We start from the raw sequence: 21,498 nt of genomic DNA, 5'->3' as shown, positions 1-21,498 counted from the left end.
AAGTCATGATGTCTTTTCACAGCCCCCGACGCCAGAAAAGACTATGGGAAACGCACAGTACTACATAGAGCCATGACTACATGAAACTCTATTCCACATGAAGTAACTCAAGCAATCAGATTAAAACATTTAAAAAATATATAAAACAACACTTACTGAACAACACGGACTGTGAAGAGACATAAACAGGCACACACACACACGCATACGAACACACATGCTCTCTCTCACACACACACACACACACACATGCTCACACACACACATGCTCACACACACACATGCTCACACACACACACACATGCTCACACACACACACACACACACACCCTCTACACAGTATATTGTAATGTTGTGACTGGGATTGTATTGGGATATTAAACATTTTGTATTACAGATATCTATTGGAAGAGTAGTGGCGTAATAATGTGTTGTATGATGTACTGTTTCATTTAAAAAATGGTGATGTAATTGTCTTAATCTTGTTCGGACCCCAGGAGGAGTAGCTGCTCCCTTGGCAGGAAGTAATGGGGATCTAAAAACTAATACAAATACATGGGCAATGAAGTGAAATATTCTGAATGTGCAGATAGAGATGTAATAAATAGAGTTGACACAATTCCCTATTCTACTTGACAGACAATCACATCTGTTCTACACCATACTCAACCGCTCAAAAAGTTGGGGTCAATAAGAAATGTCCTTGTTTTTGAAAGAAAAGCTTATTTTTTTGTCCATTAAAATAACACTAAATTGAGCAGAAATACAGTGTAGACATTGTTAATGTTGTAAATGACTATTGTAGTTGGAAACGGCTGATTTTGAATGGAATATCTACATAGGCGTACAGAGGCACATTATCAGCAACCATCATTCCTGTGTTCCAATGGGATGTTGTGCTAGCTAATCCAAGTTTATCATTTTAAAAGGCTAATTGATCATTAGAAAACCCTTTTGCAATTATGTTAGCACAGCTGAAAACTCTGATTAAAGAAGCAATAAATCTGGCCTTCTTTAGACTAGTTGAGTATCTGGAGCATCAGCATTTGTGGGTTAAATTACAGGCTCAAAATGTCCAGAAACAAAGGACTTTCTTCTAAAACTCGTCAGTCTATTCTTGTTCTGAGAAATGAAGGCTATTCCATGCGAGAAATTGCCAAGGAACTGAAGATCTCGTACAACGCTATGTACTACTCCCTTCACAGAACAGAGCAAACTGGCTCTAGCCAGAATAGAAAGAGGAGTGGGAGGCCCCGGTGCACAACTGAGTGAGAGGACAAATACATTAGAGTGTCTAGTTTGAGAAACAGAGGCCTCACAAGTCCTCAAATGGCAGCTTCAGTAAATAGTACCCGCAAAACACCAGTCTCAACGTCAACATTGAAGAGGCGACTTTGGGATGCTGGCATTCTAGGCAGAGCAGAACCTGGACACAGAACCTGGACAGAATAACTCTGCCTCAAAGTCCAGCATCCTGCAGTCACCTCTTCATTGTTGACGTTGAGACTGGTGTTTTGCGGGTACTATTTAATGAATGTCTTCATGACTGTATACATGTCAGTATAGATACATTACTATATGTGCTGTACTTTTCCCTTCATTGGATGACACAGTCTAGTCATATACAGTACCAGTCAAAAGTTTGGACAGACCTACTCATTCAAGTGTTTTTATTTTTTTTTACTGTTTTCTACATTGTAGAATAATAGTGAATACATTAAAACTATGAAATAACAGATGGAATCATGTAGTATGCAAAAAAGTGTTTAACAAATAGTTTAAACAAGTTGCCACCCTTTTCCTTGATGACAGTTTTGCACACTCTTGGCATTCTCTCAACCAGCTTCACCTGGAATGCTTTTACAACAGTCTTGAAGGAGTTACCACATATGCTGAGCACTTGTTGAATACGTTTCCTTCACGCCACGTTCCAACTCATGCCAAACCATCTCAATTGGGCTTAGGTCAAGCCCAAACCAGATGGGATGGCTTATCGCTGCAGAATGCTGTGGTAGCCATACTGCTTAAGTGTGCCTTGAATTCTAAATAAATCACGACAGTGTCACCAGCAATGCACCCCCACACCATCACACCTCCTCCTCCATGCTTCACTGTGGGAACCACACATGCGAAGTTCACCTAGTCCGCGTCTCACAAAGGATCAGCGGTTGGAACCAAAAATCTCACATTTGGACTCATCAGACCAAAGGACAGATTTCCACCGGTCTAATGTCCGTTGTTCGTGTTTCTTGGCCCAAGAAAGTCTCCTCCTTATTGGTGTCCTTTCGTAGTAGTTTCTTTGCAGCAATTCGACCATGAAAGCCTGACGCAGGAAAGGATGGCTGACGTTTTATTGGCTCTTAACCAACCATGCTATTTTGTTTGTTTTTCCCATTGTAATTTATTTTGTACATAATGTTGCTGCTACCATCTCTTATGACCAAAAAGAGCTTCTGGACATCAGAACAGCAATTACTCACCTTGAATTGGACAAAGAATTTCTCTTTAATGAGTCTGACGAGTGGGATTTACTCCAGACACCCAAACAGGCCCTCATCCCCGTTATTAGCTGGAGAAAGAGATGGAGGTTTTGCGGAAGGAGATCGGGGTGCCTTGTGAGGATCAGGCCTCACGAGTGGCTAATCTGCCTTTGCCATCCATACTATTGGCAAACGTACAATGGCTGGATAATAAAATTGAGTAACTAAAAGCATGTGTATCATACCAACAGGACATTAAAATCTGAAATATCTTATGTTTCACAGAGATGTGGCTGAATGACGACATGATTAACATACAGCTGGCGGGTTATACATTGTATCGGCAGGATAGAACAGCAGTCTCTGTACGCAAAGGTATGGTGGTCTATGTAAATTTGTAAACAAGAGCTGGTGAACGATATTTAATGAAGTCTCAAGGTTTTGCTCGCCTGAGGTAGAGTATCTCATGATAAGCTGTAGACCACACTATCTACCTAAAGAGTTATCTGTATTTTTCGTAGCTGTCTACATACCATCACAGACCGATGCTGGCACTAAGACCACACTCAATGAGCTGTATACAGCCAAAAGCAAACAGGAAAACGCTCATCCAGCTCCTAGTGGCCGTGGACTTTAATGCAAGGAAACTTAAATCAGTTTTACCTAATTTATATCAGCATGTTAAATGTGAAAACAGAGGGGGAAAAAAAAAAACTCTTGACCACCTTACTCCACACACAGAGACGCGTACAAAGTGCATTGATTACTTCGTCCCCACAGTGACTGTACATACCCAAACCAAAAGCCATGGATTACAGGCAACATCTGCACTGAGCTAAAGGGTAGAGCAGCCGCTTTCAAGGAACGGGACTCTAACCCGGAAGTGTATAAAGATATCCCACTATGCCCTCCGACAAACCAAACAGGCAAAGCGTCAATACAGGACTAAGATTGAATCATATTACACCGTTTCTTACGCTGGTCGGATGTGGCAGGGCTTGCAAACTATTACAGACTACAAAGGGAAGCACAGCTGAGAGCTGCCCAGTGACACGAGCTTAACAGACGAGCTATATTACTTCTATGCTCGTTTCGAGGCAAGTAACACTGAAACATACATTAGAGCACCAGCTGTTCCGGACGACTGTGTGATCACGCTCTGCCAAGAGTGTTACGTACGCCTCTAAGAAGAGGGAACGCAACACCCTGCTACAACTCAACTCCCCGTGGAGTGAAAGAGGTATGGGACTGTAGGTGCGAGTAAGGATGATAAAAGGCCCAGGTCTTACCTAGTGTGTATAGACAGTAAATACTACGGGTTATGTATGCCCACGGGCCTCTTGCCTAAGCACTCCCGGGAACAAATTAAACACAATATTACAAACAACTTCACAAAACAACTACTGAGAAACACAGGACATAAAATAGGCTCTGACTGAGCAACAAACGAACACAGAACATAAACATTAACACTCTCAGCAACAGCATAGTACATCCCAATTCTCTCTTAACAACCAACACAGGACACACTAATCATATCTCTCTCAGCAACAACCAACATAGGACATACCAATTCTCTCTTAACAACCAACACATGATATAACCCTCAGCTCTCTTCTGAGCATAAGAACACTGGCTTATATAGCTGGAAGAAGGAGTCTAATGGGATACAGCTGTATCCTGATGAGGGGGCGGGGTCAGCTCTCCAATCATCGATGTGGCCGACCAATCAGCTGCTTGGGGGGAATTTCAGGAAGCCATCCTGAAACACACACATACAAAACCACAACACAGAAACTGGGGAACGTAACAGTGGGTACTTTGAAGAATCTCAAATATAAAATATATTTTAATTTGTTTAACACTTTTTTTGGTTAGTACATGAATCCATATGTGTTATTTCATAGTTTTGATGTCTTCACTATTATTATACAATGTAGAAAATATTAAAAACAAAGAAAAACCCGTGAATTAGTAGGTGTGTCCAAACTTTTTACTGGTTCTGTACAGTAACAGCTAATTACAATGTGACATTTCGATCTTTGACACTGTTTCACACAGTACCCACTCCGTCCCAACCCACTTACCCCACCCCCTCCCTCTTCCAGAGACAGAAATCCTCTCCCAGCCCCTTTAGTCGACTTCCAACCCCGAATCCCAAGGCCCCCCCCCCCCATTTATTTTTCTTGCCAAAGAATTTGAACAAATTACCTCCATGTGTGTGTGTAAAGGAGCCCCATGGGAAGGAGCCAAGAAGAATATATTGCTGACTGAACACAAACATTGACTTCATCAAAAAGCAAACTCTGATGTTCTCCATATGGTCACCTGGTACTGGCGCGCCATTCACTGCCACTAACAGCAGGGACCGTTACATACGTATGTCGCTTCACTGGTGGGTTTAACTAACCATCCTAGTCACCCATCCCACATATGTAGCCTACATACAGCATCTGACATAGAAAGACTGGTGTGTGTTGTCAGTGACACTGGTTACACAACTCACGATATGTCTGTGTGGGTTTCTTTGGAACGTTACGGGGGAGCTTCTTTAACGAAGGAGAAAACTAAAGGAGAGTAAAACAATAACAGGTGTATAATTCCATACACAACAAGGTTTGAATGTTAGAAAAGTCTGAGCCGTAGGTTGAGAAAATTCGAAACAACATCCTCGACTGTATAATGATGACTGGTAGACGCTAAACATTTGGAGACCATGAGCCTTGGTTTGTCCCCTCGTGTTTTGAACCCAAAACCAGAGCAGAGGGAGGGGTGAAGCAAGAGACAAGAGACAAGAGACATATAAATTGGAAAAGGAAAAAATAGCAAAGAGAAAAAATCCCCAGTGTTTGGTTTACTTTTAGTTTCAGGTACCACTCTCATTCTCAACTGAAATATTGGTTTTTCTTGGCGAACGGCCAGAGGTATTTGACCTCATTCACTTTTCACTGCAGGATAATTCAGTGAGCGGTAACACCGCTCCCTAGGCGATGAACCCTGGGAGAATTATAAATTATTGAAATACTCCAACACACCAAACAATCATTTACAGCCATATTTCATCTGATCATCATTCAGCTCCTCTATGAAACACAAGTGGTCCCATGACACTGACCTGCACCACCAGGAATGTGTGATTCACAGGAAGTTGGGTGGATTTGGCTGCTGAAAGAAGAGAGATGTCGCCCTATCTAGATTGGACCAAGCTGGAGAACCAAGCTGGAAAACCAATCTGTACTAGCAGATCTAGAAGAATTCTGCCAACACTCTCCTATGCATGTCAAATGGAACATGGCAGAGTTTTGAGAACTTTTGGCAATAACAACATATCTCCATCAGAAAATGTAGAAACAAAGATCTCGAATTGCAGGGGTTTGCTAATGATATTATCTAACGGTCCAGAGAAAATAGGGATCTTCTTACCCTCTGTGTCCTGCTATATCATGGTGATTAGCTAACAATATTCATCCAGGGACACAGAGTACAAAACGCAAGAGAGAGAGAACCATCTGGCTGGTCCTGGCTGTGGCATGCAGCGCTGAGAGACCTGGGGCCTGTTCAGGAGAGTGCAATGTTACAGAACATTCAGATGTGTTATGTAGAACATAGAGTGCATTCGGAAAGTATTCAGACCCCTTGACTTCTCCCACATTTTGTTACGTTTCCTCATCAATCTACACATAATACCCCATAATGACAAAGCAAAAAGAGGTTTTTAGAAATGTTTACAAATGTATAAAAAAATACAGAAATATCACATTTACATAAGTATTCAAACCCTTTACTCAATACTTTGTTGAAGCACCTTTGGGAGCGATGACAGCCTCGAGTCTTCTTGGGTATGACGCTACAAGCTTGGAACACCTGTATTTAGGAAGTTTCTCCCATTCTGCTCTGCAGATCCACTCAAGCTCTGTCAGGTTGGATGGGGATTATTGCTGCACAGCTATTTTCAGGTCTCTCCAGAGATGTTTGATCGGGTTCAAGTCCGGGCTCTGGCTAGGCCATTCAAGGACATTCAGAGACTTATCTCGAAGCCACTCCTGTGGTGTCTTGGCTGTGTGCTTAGGGTTGTTGGAAGGTGAACCTTCAGCCCATTCTGAGGTCCCAAGGGCTCTGGAGCAAGTTTTCATCAAGGATCTCTCTGTACTTTGCTCAGTTCATCTTTCCGTCGATCCTGACTAGTGTCCCAGTCCCGGCTGCTGAAAAATATCCACAAAACATGATGCTGCCACCACCATTCTTCACCGTAAGGATGGTGCTAGGTTTCCTCCAGATGTGACGCTTGGCATTCAGGCCAAAAAGTTCAATCTTGTTTTCATCAGACCAAGGTATCTTGTTTAAGTACCTTTTGGCAAACTCCAAGTGGGTTGTCATGTGCCTTTTACTGAGGAGTAGCTTCCATCTGACCACTCTACCATAAAAGCCTGATTGGTGGATTGCTGCAGCAATGGTTGTCCTTCTGGAAGGTTCTCCCATCTCAACAGACGAAGTCTGGACCTCTGTCAGAGTGACCATTGGGTTCTTGGTCACCAACCTGACCTTGGCCCTTCTCCCCCAGTTTGGCCGGGCGGGCCAGCTCTAGGAAGAGTCTTGGGGGTTCCAAACTTCTTCCATTTATGATTGATGGAGGCCACTGTTGTCTTGGGGACCTTCAATGCTGTCTCGGAGCTCTACGTACATTTCCTTCGATCTCAAGGCTTGGTTTTTGCTCTGACATGCACTGTCAACTGTGAGACCTTATATAGACAGGTGTGTACCTTTCCAAATCATGTCCACAATTGAATTTACCACAGATGGACTTCAATCAAGTTGTAAAAACATCTCAAGGATGATCAATGGAAGCATGATTCAACTGTGCTCAATTTCGAGTCTCATAGCAAAGGGTCTGAATACTTATGTAAATAAGGTATTTCTGTTTTTTGTTTTTAATACATTTACCAAAATTTCAAAAAAACTGTTTTCCCTTATCATTATGGGTTATTGTGTGTAGATTGATTAGATTTTATTTTTATTTTAGACATTTTAGAATAAGGCTGTAATGTAACAAAATGTGGATACTTTCCGAATGCACTGTATTTGGTTGTCTGTGAAGAACAATAGGATATCATGAGTTGACTCTATTTGTTACATTTCTATCTGCAGTGTTGTGAACATTTTGCCTCATGGAATTCACCCCTGGTCCTAGCTCCTAATCTGGGGCTGTGGACTGGACTGGAGGTATCCCATCCTACTCATTATTGTCTTCTGGGCATTAAAAGGAAAATCCTGCTGAATGTCTCCAGAGTAACATTCCCTGGGGTTATTTATTCAGGAATGTTAATGTGCTTAGAATCTGCATGTATGGCCCTTAATGTGGCCCCTATCAGGCAGCCGATCAGACGTACCGTCTCTCTGGTTGCGGTCCTTCTAGTTAACCAACAACACTGATGCAAAAGGAATCCGTTGACGGTGTCATTTATCTGAATGATTGGTGCTTTAGAGGAGCATGGCCATTGTAGATGTCTTTATGTCCATCAGATCGTATCAGAAGCTCTAGAATAGATGGAAGGCAAACATTATAGTTGTAGGAAATACAGTGCCTTGCGAAAGTATTCGGCCCCCTTGAACTTTGCGACCTTTTGCCACATTTCAGGCTTCAAACATAAAGATATAAAACTGTATTTATTTGTGAAGAATCAACAACAAGTGGGACACAATCATGAAGTGGAACGACATTTATTGGATATTTCAAACTTTTTTAACAAATCAAAAACTGAAAAATTGGGCGTGCAAAATTATTCAGCCCCTTTACTTTCAGTGCAGCAAACTCTCTCCAGAAGTTCAGTGAGGATCTCTGAATGATCCAATGTTGACCTAAATGACTAGTGATGATAAATACAATCCACCTGTGTGTAATCAAGTCTCCGTATAAATGCACCTGCACTGTGATAGTCTCAGAGGTCCGTCAAAAGCGCAGAGAGCATCATGAAGAACAAGGAACACACCAGGCAGGTCCGAGATACTGTTGTGAAGAAGTTTAAAGCCGGATTTGGATACATAAATATTTCTCAAGCTTTAAACATCCCAAGGAGCACTTTGCAAGCGATAATATTGAAATGGAAGGAGTATCAGAACACTGCAAATCTACCAAGACCTGGCCGTCCCTCTAAACTTTCAGCTCATACAAGGAGAAGACTGATCAGAGATGCAGCCAAGAGGCCCATGATCACTCTGGATGAACTGCAGAGATCTACAGCTGAGGTGGGAGACTCTGTCCATAGGACAACAATCAGTCGTATATTGCACAAATCTGGCCTTTATGGAAGAGTGGCAAGAAGAAAGCCATTTCTTAAAGATATCCATAAAAAGTGTCGTTTAAAGTTTGCCACAAGCCACCTGGGAGACACACCAAACATGTGGAAGAAGGTGCTCTGGTCAGATGAAACCAAAATTGAACTTTTTGGCAACAATGCAAAACGTTATGTTTGGCGTAAAAGCAACACAGCTGAACACACCATCCCCACTGTCAAACATGGTGGTGGCAGCATCATGGTTTGGGCCTGCTTTTCTTCAGCAGGGATAGGGAAGATGGTTAAAATTGATGGGAAGATGGATGGAGCCAAATACAGAACCATTCTGGAAGAGTCTGCAAAAGACCTGAGACTGGGACGGAGATTTGTCTTCCAACAAGACAATGATCCAAAACATAAAGCAAAATCTACAATGGAATGGTTCAAAAATAAACATATCCAGGTGTTAGAATGGCCAAGTCAAAGTCCAGACCTGAATCCAATCGAGAATCTGTGGAAAGAACTGAAAACTGCTGTTCACAAATGCTCTCCATCCAACCTCACTGAGCTCGAGCTGTTTTGTAAGGAGAAATGGGAAAAAAATTCAGTCTCTCGATGTGCAAAACTGATAGAGACATACCCCAAGCGACTTACAGCTGTAATCGCAGCAAAAGGTGGCGCTACAAAGTATTAACTTAAGGGGGCTGAATAATTTTGCACGCCCAATTTTTTAGTTTTTGATTTGTTAAAAAAGTTTGAAATATCCAATAAATGTCGTTCCACTTCATGATTGTGTCCCACTTGTTGTTGATACTTCACAAAAAAATACAGTTTTTATCTTTATGTTTGAAGCCTGAAATGTGGCAAAAGGTCGCAAAGTTCAAGGGGGCCGAATACTTTCGCAAGGCACTGTAGCTGACGGTATGACCATTTTGGGGTAATTCTTGGCTTAATGTTTTTCCTGTTGCACTTGCTCTCATGTCTTGTTAGAGATTCAGGAGGACTTGAGTACATCCTGGGTATGATCCACTGTAAATATTTACATGTGCATGTCTTCTTCTTATTCAGTCTCCAGTGAAGAGGTCGTAGGGTCCTCGTTTGCTGATGTGGCGACTGAGGAGCACCTCAGTGAAGGTCGGTAAATTGTAGGTACCAGGACACAGACCAGAGTCCTGAACACAGAGAAGGAAACATCAAACACCCATAAGCATCTGTCTGTGTTGTCTCTGTCTGTGTTGCTGCTGGTGAAAACCTAAATGTCCCCCTTATTCCCCAAATAAACTTTGTTCATTCATTCATATATTCCGTTTCCCCTATACAGTTGAAGTCTGAAATGTTTGGTTGGAGTCATTAAAACTCTTTGGTTGGAGTCATTAAAACTCTTTGGTTGGAGTCATTAAAACTCGTTTTTCAACCACTCCACAGTTTCTTGTTAACAAACTATAGTTTTGGCAAGTCGGTTAGGACATCTACTTTGTGCACGACACAAGTCATTTTTCCAACAATTGTTTACAGACAGATTATTTCACTTATAATTCACTGTATCACAATGTCTTCTTCTTTAGTCTCCATTCTCCTCTCAATTATCATGTTAGTCTATCAACTGGCTCCACTGCTCTTTATGGTATTATAAAGCATAAATACCCAAAATGCAACACAATTACAAATCTGAGAGAGGTTCTCTCTACACGTACGATCCATGAAGTAATACTATCACTTCATCTGTCTGTAGGCTCCTAACTGAAACCAGCTGTATGGTCCTGGCCTGGGTCACGTAAATAAATATGCATGAGGCAGAGCTATCTATTAACAATGCTTTTCCTTTTGCTGATTTCCCCCTCTTTTCCCCTTCTCCGTCAGTTAAAGCTGTGTACCAAACTTCCCCTGAGGAGAATTTGAGGAAATTCCTTGTGGATAGTGTATTTTCTGACATGGATATGTTGAGACCTCAACACTTGAGTGTTTATATTTTCTTCAAGAAAAGTAAACTGCCTGTTGAGTTCATTGAGTGTTTTCTTGCGTAATTGCGCAATAAAAGTCCATAAAGCTCCCCACCCAACTGGTTTTTGTTTGCTAGTCAAGGCCCTTCCAAAAATCATGTGACCCAGGAGGATTTCCTTTCTGGCCCAGTGGCCTCGTTTGTAACACTGTGTTTTTCTGACCCCCGACTCGCCGCATGCAAACCCATACGCCACACTTTGATATCATCATCATCATGGACTCAACAGGTCACAGACTGAAATATATGTTCCTCTATCTATTTAAACAAACATAGATGTGTGTGTGTGTCCTGGTCTGGTCCAGTCAGGTCTAGGACAAACAGATCCTCTCCCTACTGGTGTGAGTCTCTCTGGTTGTGGTTTTATATCCACTTCTCAGCGCCCTTCAATACTTCAAGCCTCAACTGGTTTGGCAGAAAACCAGGGTTACTCCACAAATAACCCACAAACCCATTTTATGATTCATAAATAATAAATCACAGCTAATTTCACTGACAGCTGTAGTAAAACCTAATCTGCTTATAATGGTGGCCTTCAATGACATCCACATCTAGACCCCATTTCTGCTGTTTGTTTCATTTAACGATTTCCCTGAAACTGGAAGGCAGAAGCTGGAGTTGTAAAAAATCAACATAACACTTTCAAAGCCAAATTTGAATGGACGCTGAACCCTCCGGTCATCAGACTGAATTCCCCTGGAGACTAATATTTCACTATCCCCTGTGGCATTAGTAATCTAATTTTTATATTCACTAACTCTACTATTGACTAACCTCTCAATCTTTGAGGAAATGTTGTGTCAACAAGTTGCTATGCAACTGCAAATAGTGATCTAACTTGTGTTTTCCTCATATCAAATCAGAGAGACTGCTATAAGCCAACTTTGACAGTGAAGGGCAAAACATGTTTCATATTTCAGGCTTGACATGGAATACAAACGTACAAACACTTCTATCTCCGATTGGACTGTGATTTCCTTGGTTTCCCTAGCAGTGAAGGTCATGAAGTTATAGTGCCCTCTATAGACCTTCTTCACACATAACAAGTAACTGTGAATCAGGTTACAGGATCTTTCATTTTATTTTCTCAAAAGTGTGTGTGTGTGTGTTGGTGTTGTGTTCAAGATTGAGCTGGTGCTTAAGTCTTTTCTCAACCTGAGGAGTGTAGAGCTGCAACGGCCGAAACCTCCTCTGGCGGCCGATAATAGGACATCCTATGTGGGGGAATGTTGATGGGTTTCAGCCTCTCCCTGGAAAATCAAACTGGGATTTAACATGTTTCAGCATGGGTCTACTGGTCACAGATGATGTCGAGTGTGGTATGATCCGTGAGCCAAAGGTCAACAAATAAGTATAAAAAGTTATAATACTTTGACGAGAGAGATCCATAACTATGTTACATAACATTGCCTATTTTGGTGTGTATAACTCCAATAACAGAAGACTGTTCACAGAAAGTATTCATACCCCCTTATTCCACATTTAGTTGTGTTACAGCCTGAATTCAAAAAGTGTCCTAAATATATTTTTTTCGCACCAATCTACACACAATACCCCATCATGACAAAGTGAAAACATGTTTTTAGATTTTTTAGCAAAGTATTGAAAATGAAATACAGAAATATATCATTTATGTAAGTATTCACACAGCTGAGTCAATACACGTTAGAATCACATTTGGCAGTGATTACAGCTGTGAGTCTTTCTGCGTAAGTCTCTAAGAGCTTTTGCACACCTGGATTGTACAATATTTGCACATTATTTAGTCAATCTAGTTGTTGGTCATTGCTAAACAGCCATTTTCAGGTCTTGCCATAGATTTTCAAGCTGATTTAAGTCAAAACTGTAACTAGGCCATTCAGGAACATTGTCGTCTTGGTAAACAACTCCAATGTATATTTGGCCTTGTTTTTTAGGTTATTGTCCTGTTGAAAGGTGAATTTGTCTCCCACTGTATGTTTGAAAGCAGAGTGAAACAGGTTTTCCTCTAGGATTTTGCATACCCATAACATGATGCAGCCTCCACCATGCTTGAAAATATGAAGAGTGGTACTCTGTGTTGTGTTGGATTTTCCCCAAACATAACGCTCTATATTCAGGACATACAATTCATTTATTTGCCACATTTGCAAAAAGGATGCATGTTTTGGAATATTTTTATTCTGTCATGTAGGTTAGTATTGTGGAGTAACTACAATGTTGTCGATCAATCCTCAGTTTCTCATATCACAGCCATTAAACTCTGTAACTGTTGAAAAGTCACCATTGGCCTCATGGTGAAATCCCTGAGCTGTTTCCTTCCTCTCCGGTAACTGAGTTAGGAAGGACGCCTGTATCTTTGTAGTGACTGGGCGTATTGATACATCATCCAAAATGTAATTAATAACTTCACCATACTCAAAGGGATATATATATATATTTTTACCCATCTACCAATAGGTGCCCTTCTTTGCAAGGCTTTGGAAAACCTACCTGGTCTTTGTGGTTCAACCTGTGTTTGAAATTCACTGTTTGACTGAGGAACCGTACAGATAATTGTATGTGTGGGCTACCGAGATGAGGTAGTCATCAAAAATCATATTAAACACTATTATTGCACACAGAGTGAGTCAATGCAACTTATGTGACTTGTTAAGCAATGTTTTACTCTTGAATTTAAGCTTGCCATAAAAAAGGGCTTAAATATTTATTGACTCAAGACATTTCAGCTTTTCATTGCACTTTGACATTATGGGGTATTGTGTGTAGGCCAGTGACACAACATCTTAATTTAAAATGTGGATAAAGTCAAGGGGTGTGAATACTTACTGAAGGCACTGTATTACTGTAGCTTTCCCATCACATTGTTACTAAGCTGATGTGAACTTAAGCTATAAATGATCCTGTGAATGTATCTGAGTTTCATAAATAATACACATCCGTATTAACTAACCTCTTGCCAGCCACAACGTAAAACTAAGCCCTCAGAAGAAAGGTTGACCTTACTGGTTGAAGTTGTCCTTGTGCAGGTCATGTAGATATCTGGGCATGCGGGACTTGAAGACGTAGCGATAGCCAGCATTAACGTTTTTCTTTAGAGTTTTCCTCGTTCGCTTCTTAGCCAGGTTGTAACGGCCCACTCCCACTGTGGTCTGGTTGAGGTGAAGAGAAGTGGGTGTCAAGATAAGATTTAAGGTCTTTCCTCAACTTAAAACAGGTCTATTTGGTCAGTATAAGAAAAAGAAAAGTAAAAACAAGATGAAGATTGATGATGTCAACATCACTCACATAGTTCCCCTGCATCAGCCTCTCGGCCCTCAGGGTGATACGAGGAGAGGAGGAGAGGAAGGGAGGAGGGTTGCGGTTCTCCACTTTGGGCAGACAAACATCTTCATAGAATCCATGACCAGAGTGTCTCTGCTGTTATTGTTTGATGTGAGTTTGAGGTATAAGACTGGAGGTGAGCCAGCTAACTACATCTGATTACTACATCTATGCTGCTAAAAGAGCAGGAACATATTCTGAATATCACTCTAATTGCATGGATATGATCACTTGTAAACTACTTGATATTTTAACTACGTTAGTCTACAATACGCTATAGCAATGTGTTTTCATTGTAGAATACTCATTTACATGAGTCGACTATGACAGGGCTGTACTGACCGCTGGCCGTGGGTACTGGGGCAGGGAACCCAGGTAGATGCGTTCTGTAGGGAGGGAAGGGTACTGCTCTAGGGTGCCAAACTTGCCGTGGTGTCTTTTCTCTGGTCGCAGAACGTCCTCACATAAGACCTTTGCTGGCTTGGCGACCGTAGCCAGATTCAGATTGGCTTTTTTCTAGGGCAGGAAGGAGGCAAAATAACCCAATTATTCAGAAATAGCATGTGAAGTGATGTCCTCAAGGCAAGTAACATTCAAGCATGGTTTTAGGTTGAAATTCACATCAAACATGTAGTTTCCTTTTCAACTGCTTTATCACAATGGAAAGAAAATTATGAAACATAATGTAGTACGAAAAATGATAATTTAATCAGTTCACGATGGAATGGATCAATTATCAATCTTCACAGAGGATCATGATGACATACCATGAGATATCAATTCTCCATTTTGTCTGGCAATTCCTCTACATGCACTTTAACAGCTCTCATAACACTCAATGGCGCTCCCTTCACCCTTTTGAATATGTAATTCTTATAATTGTTCTTAAATATATATTTTTTATTTAACCTTTTATACAGGTTATTCTAATTGAGATCAAATCTAATTGAAGGGCCTAGTTACCGGGGCAGCAAAATATCCACAGGTGATTGGCTTGTCTCGTCGGCCAGTGAAGAGGTCATAGGGACCTCGTTTGCTGATGTGGCGACTAAGGAGCACCTCAGTGAAGGTCGGTAAGTTGTAGGTACCAGGACACAGGCCAGAGTCCTGAACACAGAGAGAAGGAAACATCAAACACCCATAAGCATCTGTCTGTGTTGTCTGTGTTGCTGCTGGTGAAAAACTACATCTCCCCCTTATTCTCCCAATAAACCTTGTTCATTCATTAATATATTCTGTTTCCCCTATACAGTTGAAGTCAGAGGTTTACATACACTTAGGTTGGAGTCATTGAAACTCGTTTTTCAACCACTCCACAAATTTCTTGTTAACAAACTATAGTTTTGGCAAGTCGGTTACGACATCTACTTTGTGCATGAGTCATTTTTCCAACAATTGTTTACAGACAGATTATTTCACTTGTAATTCACTGTATCACAATTCCAGTGGGTCAGAATTTTACAAACACTAAGTTGACTGTGCCTTTAAACAGCTTGGAAAATGTAAATTTTTCCAACAATTGTTTACAGACAGATTATTTCACTGTATCACAATTCCAGTAGGACAGAAGTTTACATACACTAAGTTGACTGTACCTTCAAACAGTTTGGAAAATTCCAGGAAATTATGTCATGGCTTTAGAAGCTTCTCATAGGCTAACTGACATAATTTGAGTCAATTGAAGGTGTACCTGTGGATGTATCTCAAGGCCTACCTTCAAACTCAGTGCCTCTGTGCTTGACATCATGGGAAAATCTAAATAAATCAGCCAAGACCTAAGAAAAAAAAATGTAGACCACCACAAGTCTGGTTCATCCTTGGGAGCAATTTCCAAACGCCTGAATGTACCACGTTCATCTGTACAAACAATAGTTTGCAAGTATAAACACCATGGGACCACGCAGCCGTCATACCGCTCAGGAAGGAGACGCGTTCTGTCTCCTAGAGATGAACGTACTTTGGTGGGAAAAGTGCAAATCAATCCCAGAACAACAATAAATGACCTTGTGAAGATGCTGGAGGAAACAGGTACAAAAGTATCTATATCCACAGTAAAACGAGTCCTATATCGACAGAACCTGAAAGGCCGCTCAGCAAGGAAGAAGGCACTGCTCCAAAACTTCCATAAAAAAGCCAGACTGCGGTTTGCAACTGCACAAGGGGACAAAGATTGTACTTTTTGGAGAAATGTCCTCTGGTCTGATGAAACAAAAATAGAACTGTTTGGCCATAATGACCATCATTATATTGGAGGAAAAAGGGGGAGGCTTGCAAGCCGAAGAACACCATCCCAACCGTGAAGCACGGGGGTGGCAGCAACATGTTGTGGGGGTGCTTTGCTGCAGGAGGGACTGGTGCACTTCACAAAATAGATGGCATCATGAGGGAGGAAAAATATGTGGATATATTGAAGCAACATCTCAAAACATCAGTCAGGAAGTTAAAGCTTGGTTGCAAATTGGTCTTCCAAATGGACAATGACCCCAAGCATACTTCCAAAGTTGTTTGCGAAATGGCTTAAGGACAACAAAGTCACGGTATTGGAGTGGCCATCACAAAGCCCTGACCTCAACCCTATAGAAAATTTGTGGACAGGACTAGAAAAGCGTGTGTGAGCAAGGAGGCCTACAAACCTGACTCAGTTACACCAGCTCTGTCAGGAGGAATGGGACAAAATTCACCCAACTTATTGTGGGAAGCTTGTGGAAGGCTACCCGAAATGTTTGACCCAAGTTAAACAATTTAAAGGCAATGCTACCAAATAGTAATTGAGTGTATGTACACGTCTGACCCACTGGGAATGTGATGAAAGAAATGAAATCTGAAAGAAATCATTCTCTCTACTATTATTCTAACATTTCACATTCTTAAAATAAAGTGGTGATCCTAACTGACCTAAGACAGGGACTTTTTTACTAGGATTAAATGTCAAGAATTGTGAAAAACTGAGTTTAAATGTATTTGGCTAAGGTGTATGTAAACTTCCGACTTCAACTGTATTGGCATATCTGATACATCTGATCTTTTCTCCAATATATACACAGCCAAAAATCACATTCACATTTAAGGACTACTAACTCACCACTATGAGGTCTGGGAAGCGTTCCACTCCAGCACTGAAGTCCATCATGGGACAGGAGCCAATCGGCTTCCTCCTCCTCTCATCCAGCAGCCCAGATGGGATGCCCCCCTTCCCATAAGTCCCTGGGCCTGGAGTAGTTTGCTTCTGTCACATGACAAGGAGAAATTACAATAATACCATTAATCAATTATCTTCTACCCAGTGGAGAAAAAGGAAACCGGTTCCTCTAAAGATTTCTTCCTTCTAGGGATTTTTTCCATGCCACTGTTCTGCTGCTCACTCCTGAGTAGTCTAGGCTGAGTTACTGTAAAGCACTTGACCAATGTTCTAGTACCACAGTGACATACTTGTATGTGAATATCGGTATGTGAGTATTTGTCTCCCTCTAGTGACGGGTTACTGCATTACCTTCATGAAGTCTTTAAACCTCTCCTCCCTGCTGTCACACACTCCTCTCACACTGTACGGCTTCTTACAGAGCTCTGTGAAGTCCTGGATGTCATACCTCCCTGGGCCTACCCTGCTTCTCTAGGTTGTGGAACAGCTTAGCATTAGTTACACTGGAACCTTCCACCAATATAATTATTATGTTTCATCAGTTTAGATCACATTTTATAACACATTCCATTGATTGTTTGGTGGTAATATTAATTTCACACAGCTACATTTGTGTACAGAATCAAAATATAATTAGCCTTCATACTGGCTTCGACTGGAGCTGAAAAGTCCCTAAACTGTTGCCCTCATTACAGAAGCATCAATGCATCTATATAGGACATGACAGACCAAACAAAAATAACAGGGTCTATTTCAGTGTCGGTTCTGTGATGTTGTGAAGTGATAGATGCTGTATGAAACATAAATAATTTCCCAACAGATACAAGTCATCATCATTATGATGGATGCTGCTCCCTTACCAGGAAGCGGTTGGTCAACCATGTGTCTCTATACAGCAGATGGGGCATCTGAGCCTGCTGGGCCATCTCCTGCCCCCTCTTCCATCCTGGTCCCATGGCCCTGCTCTGGGGGCTGAAGTCCCCTGTGTCCACCTCATACCGACCTGGACCCAGGTTACGCTCCTGACACAGACAGAGAGATACACAAACAGGAGTGGAATAAAATAGAATTGAATAGAAAATAAAATATCACTTTATTATTTCAGCTGTAGTTTATTTGTTCAGCTCAACACATGCATTGCACACACACACATTTAGGAGGAGAGTCATGCAAAGCCTTGACACATACTGTATCTTCCAAGTAAATTGTTTTGAGAATCACATCAAATCGAATGAGATACTGTAATGTGCTTTTATTTACCAAGTCACTTATCAGTCTCTTGCAGTGGTTGATCTCTGTGAACGTGCCAATCTTCTTTTTGGATGGGTAGACTCCCGAAACATCAAACCTTATTGAGAAAAAGAAGATTGAAAGAGTTTATGATTGTTATTTATTTGTTGGTATAGACCTACAATGCTATAATAGATATTTACAAGAGGTGTTTACAATCATTGTTGTCATGTTTCATAGGGGTCATTTCATGGAAATATTAAAAACAAAGAACCTTGCAGACTGTGTTCCAAATGGAGCCCCTGTGAACTTTTTGTTGCTCATCTTTGATCATAACCTATTCCCAGGCATTTCCAATCAATTACAGCAAATGTCAGATGGCTATTGTTTACCTGTCCCAGAAGTGACGTCATTGCCAACTCTGACGTCATGTGACATGTAATTAAGTCGTTATCTGGATCCATAATGTAAGCCAGCATAAGCTTGTCAATTGTTTTATTATAGTTGGATATCCTAGACATGTGTTCATAAGTAAATCAAATAAATAAATCTAACAATCGAAAAAAAAATGTATTCGTATGAAATGGCTTTTTAAGTATCAAAACGTATTTTACACATGCTCGCATATTCTGAAGGTGCCCACTATCTCTCAGTTGAGCACGGGTAGGCTACTTGCCGACTGCAGTTCATATTCAGGTTCATATTCACCTAAATTACATTCCTCGTGTTTTTGTGTCAACGAGTGGCTTTGCCTCGGGACATATTAGGTTACCTGTTGTTGGCTGTCCACATCTGTCCGTCTCTGACTGATTGCGTAACAATATCGACGGCCTTTGAGAATAATTAATTAAGCTATCGACGCATCCAGTTATTTCTCACGTTTTTGCAATGGCTCAACGCTGCATTTGAAACCCGTCAGTGGAAAAGTTTGCTCCAATCTCTCAATGGAATCCTAGTTCATTATGGAGCGTTCAGGAACACAATGTGCACGTGAGGTCTTTTTTTCAAGTTGACTATGCCTGCGGGCAAGCTAACATGTTTTGTGTCACAGGTAACTTGTCGGGGCTGATTTCCAATATACTGTTTGCTTGGATCGTTGCGCGTAAGCCACCCCTAAAGTTCTCTAACAATTCTATATTCAAGTAGGATTTCATAATATTTTATTATGGAAGAAGAGAGTATGTACGACTCATTTCCAGATTTGAAAGAGCTGGAAAATAAAATTGGGATGAAAACTCCGGAGAGCCTGTTGAGGTGGATGCAGGGGGATGCTTCGCTCGGTGCTGAGTGGAGTTCTAATCGTCCGGAGGGGAGAGACAACCGCACCAGCGACAGTCTGACCGACAGGATCAGAAACTTGAAACTGGAGATGGTAAGGATTCCTTTGCAGAATGCAATTATGAATAGTTCTGTACGATTTGATTATACAAACTGTGTGTGTGCATTCATTTATTCTGTTCAGTTGTTCTATGATTGAGTTTATTTTTCAAAGCAATACAAATGCTGAAAATAACTCTCCCACCAGACCATGTTTGGCTGGCATTAGTGACAACCACTTCACCTTTATTAATGACAGTTCTGTCACCACCCCACCCCCCTCACCCAGCTGAGGCCCTCATTCCATTCAAAACATTTTAAGTCTAAATTCCTCTGCTCACTACTGTCATCTCACATTCCCTCCTTCCACAGTGCTGTCTGCGTGCTACAGACGTGCGGATCCTGCACCAGCTGGTGACGGTGCATGAGGCCATGGAGGCTGTGCGATGGCTGCTTGAGGAGCGTGGCACTCTGGCCAGCAGGGGCAGCAGCCTGACAAGCAGCCAGTGTAGCCTGGCTGAGGGGCCTGGGTCTGGCTTGTCCCCTTGCAGGGAGGGCCTGAGTCTGGCCCTAACTAGCTGGCAGAGTCCTCTAAATGATGCCAATGAAGAACCAGAAGAGTTGAAAGTACCAGATAGCATCTCTGGGGACAGCTACTTCCATATGCTCGCCAATGCCGTTTCTTGTAATGACACAGGGTTGACACTAGAGGGAGTTGTTAGCCCTCCTGAGAGAACAGGAGAAACTGGGACACCGCACTGTGGTCTCCCAGAGGAGAGACAAGGGGCCTCGGACGGTGAAATCGTGGGGGTGGAGGAACAGACCATTCCCCGTTGTGAGGTTCTGTTGAGGTATGACACTCAGTGGTGCTGGGTGGAGTCTCAAGACGATGTGACTTTTCTCTGACGTTATAAGTGCAATTCAAAAGATGCTTTATGACATGAAACCTTCCGTCTTCGCCTACCAAAATTAGATGCAATGGTGCCAGTTGGACATGAAGTGCCGTCCTGGACTAGGTGCGACATTTAAGTTGACATTAAAGTGTCCATGGTGGACTGGATGAATGCTAGTAGCATTGTTCTCTAGAGGAGCAAAATCAAGGCGTACTCATATTTTGATTTAGCTACTTTGGTTTGTCAGTTGTTGCCCTTTTTTCTTTTCAATGAGTCACCGTTGCCCCTTTCAACCTAGATGTAAATCAGATCGATGTCAATCATGTTCTCACTATCACGTTTTGCTAGAGAAAGCTTATATGGGGCGGCAGGTAGCCTAGTGGTTAGAGTGTTGGACTGGTAACCAAAAGGTTGCAAGATCAAATCTCCGAGCTGACAAGGTAAAAATCTGTCGTTCTGCCCCTGAACAAAGCAGTTCTGTTCCTAGGCCATCATTGAAAATAAGAATTTGTTCTTAACTGATTTGCCTAGTTAAATAAAGGTTCAACATTTTTTTTTATAGAGGGCTCAACAGAAAATGCATTGACGTTATGACATCATAAATGGACGCAGACATTGGACTTCTAAAAAGGCCATTAAGCCCATCACAACTCCAGTGTGATACTATAATGAACCCTTATCTTTTGGATGCAAATGTGTTACTCAGAATATTATTCTGTTGAATAAAATAAAAATACAATTTTTTGCCCAACCATACAGTCTCCAGCTGCACATTTTCATATAATAGGCCAAAGAATGCATATCAAGACAGCGCGCAGACCTTTGTGTGCACTGTTCCTGTCCGTTGGAAGTTGGTGAGCCCGAC

General features: G+C 41.6%; 2 protein-coding genes across 2 annotated transcripts; one reads left to right on the top strand and one right to left on the bottom strand.

The window, feature by feature from the left end:
• Window positions 1-9,773: 9,773 nt before the first annotated feature.
• LOC110530520 (ciliary microtubule-associated protein 2-like) lies at window positions 9,774-19,330 on the bottom strand. Its single transcript, XM_021613674.3, has 11 exons — window positions 19,196-19,330; window positions 18,454-18,541; window positions 18,054-18,215; window positions 17,545-17,664; window positions 17,137-17,280; window positions 15,018-15,161; window positions 14,397-14,570; window positions 14,019-14,150; window positions 13,737-13,882; window positions 11,907-12,001; window positions 9,774-9,924 (listed from the first exon to the last, which is right to left on the bottom strand). Exons 1-11 carry the CDS (start codon window positions 19,213-19,215, stop codon window positions 9,878-9,880), a joined length of 1,272 nt encoding a protein of 423 aa, XP_021469349.1. The 5' UTR covers window positions 19,216-19,330; the 3' UTR covers window positions 9,774-9,877.
• Window positions 19,296-21,387, top strand: LOC110530521 (leucine rich adaptor protein 1-like). The gene is made up of 2 exons (XM_021613675.3): window positions 19,296-19,795; window positions 20,113-21,387. The coding sequence occupies exons 1-2, from the start codon at window positions 19,589-19,591 to the stop codon at window positions 20,644-20,646; spliced, it is 741 nt and encodes a 246-aa protein (XP_021469350.3). The 5' UTR covers window positions 19,296-19,588; the 3' UTR covers window positions 20,647-21,387.
• Window positions 21,388-21,498: the final 111 nt, after the last annotated feature.

Source organism: Oncorhynchus mykiss, chromosome 8, assembly GCF_057628025.1.
Source record: "Oncorhynchus mykiss isolate SJ-2025 chromosome 8, ASM5762802v1, whole genome shotgun sequence".
Lineage (NCBI taxonomy): Eukaryota > Metazoa > Chordata > Actinopteri > Salmoniformes > Salmonidae > Oncorhynchus > Oncorhynchus mykiss.
Note: the sequence above shows the minus strand (reverse complement) of the source record. Positions and strands in the feature narration are given on the sequence as shown.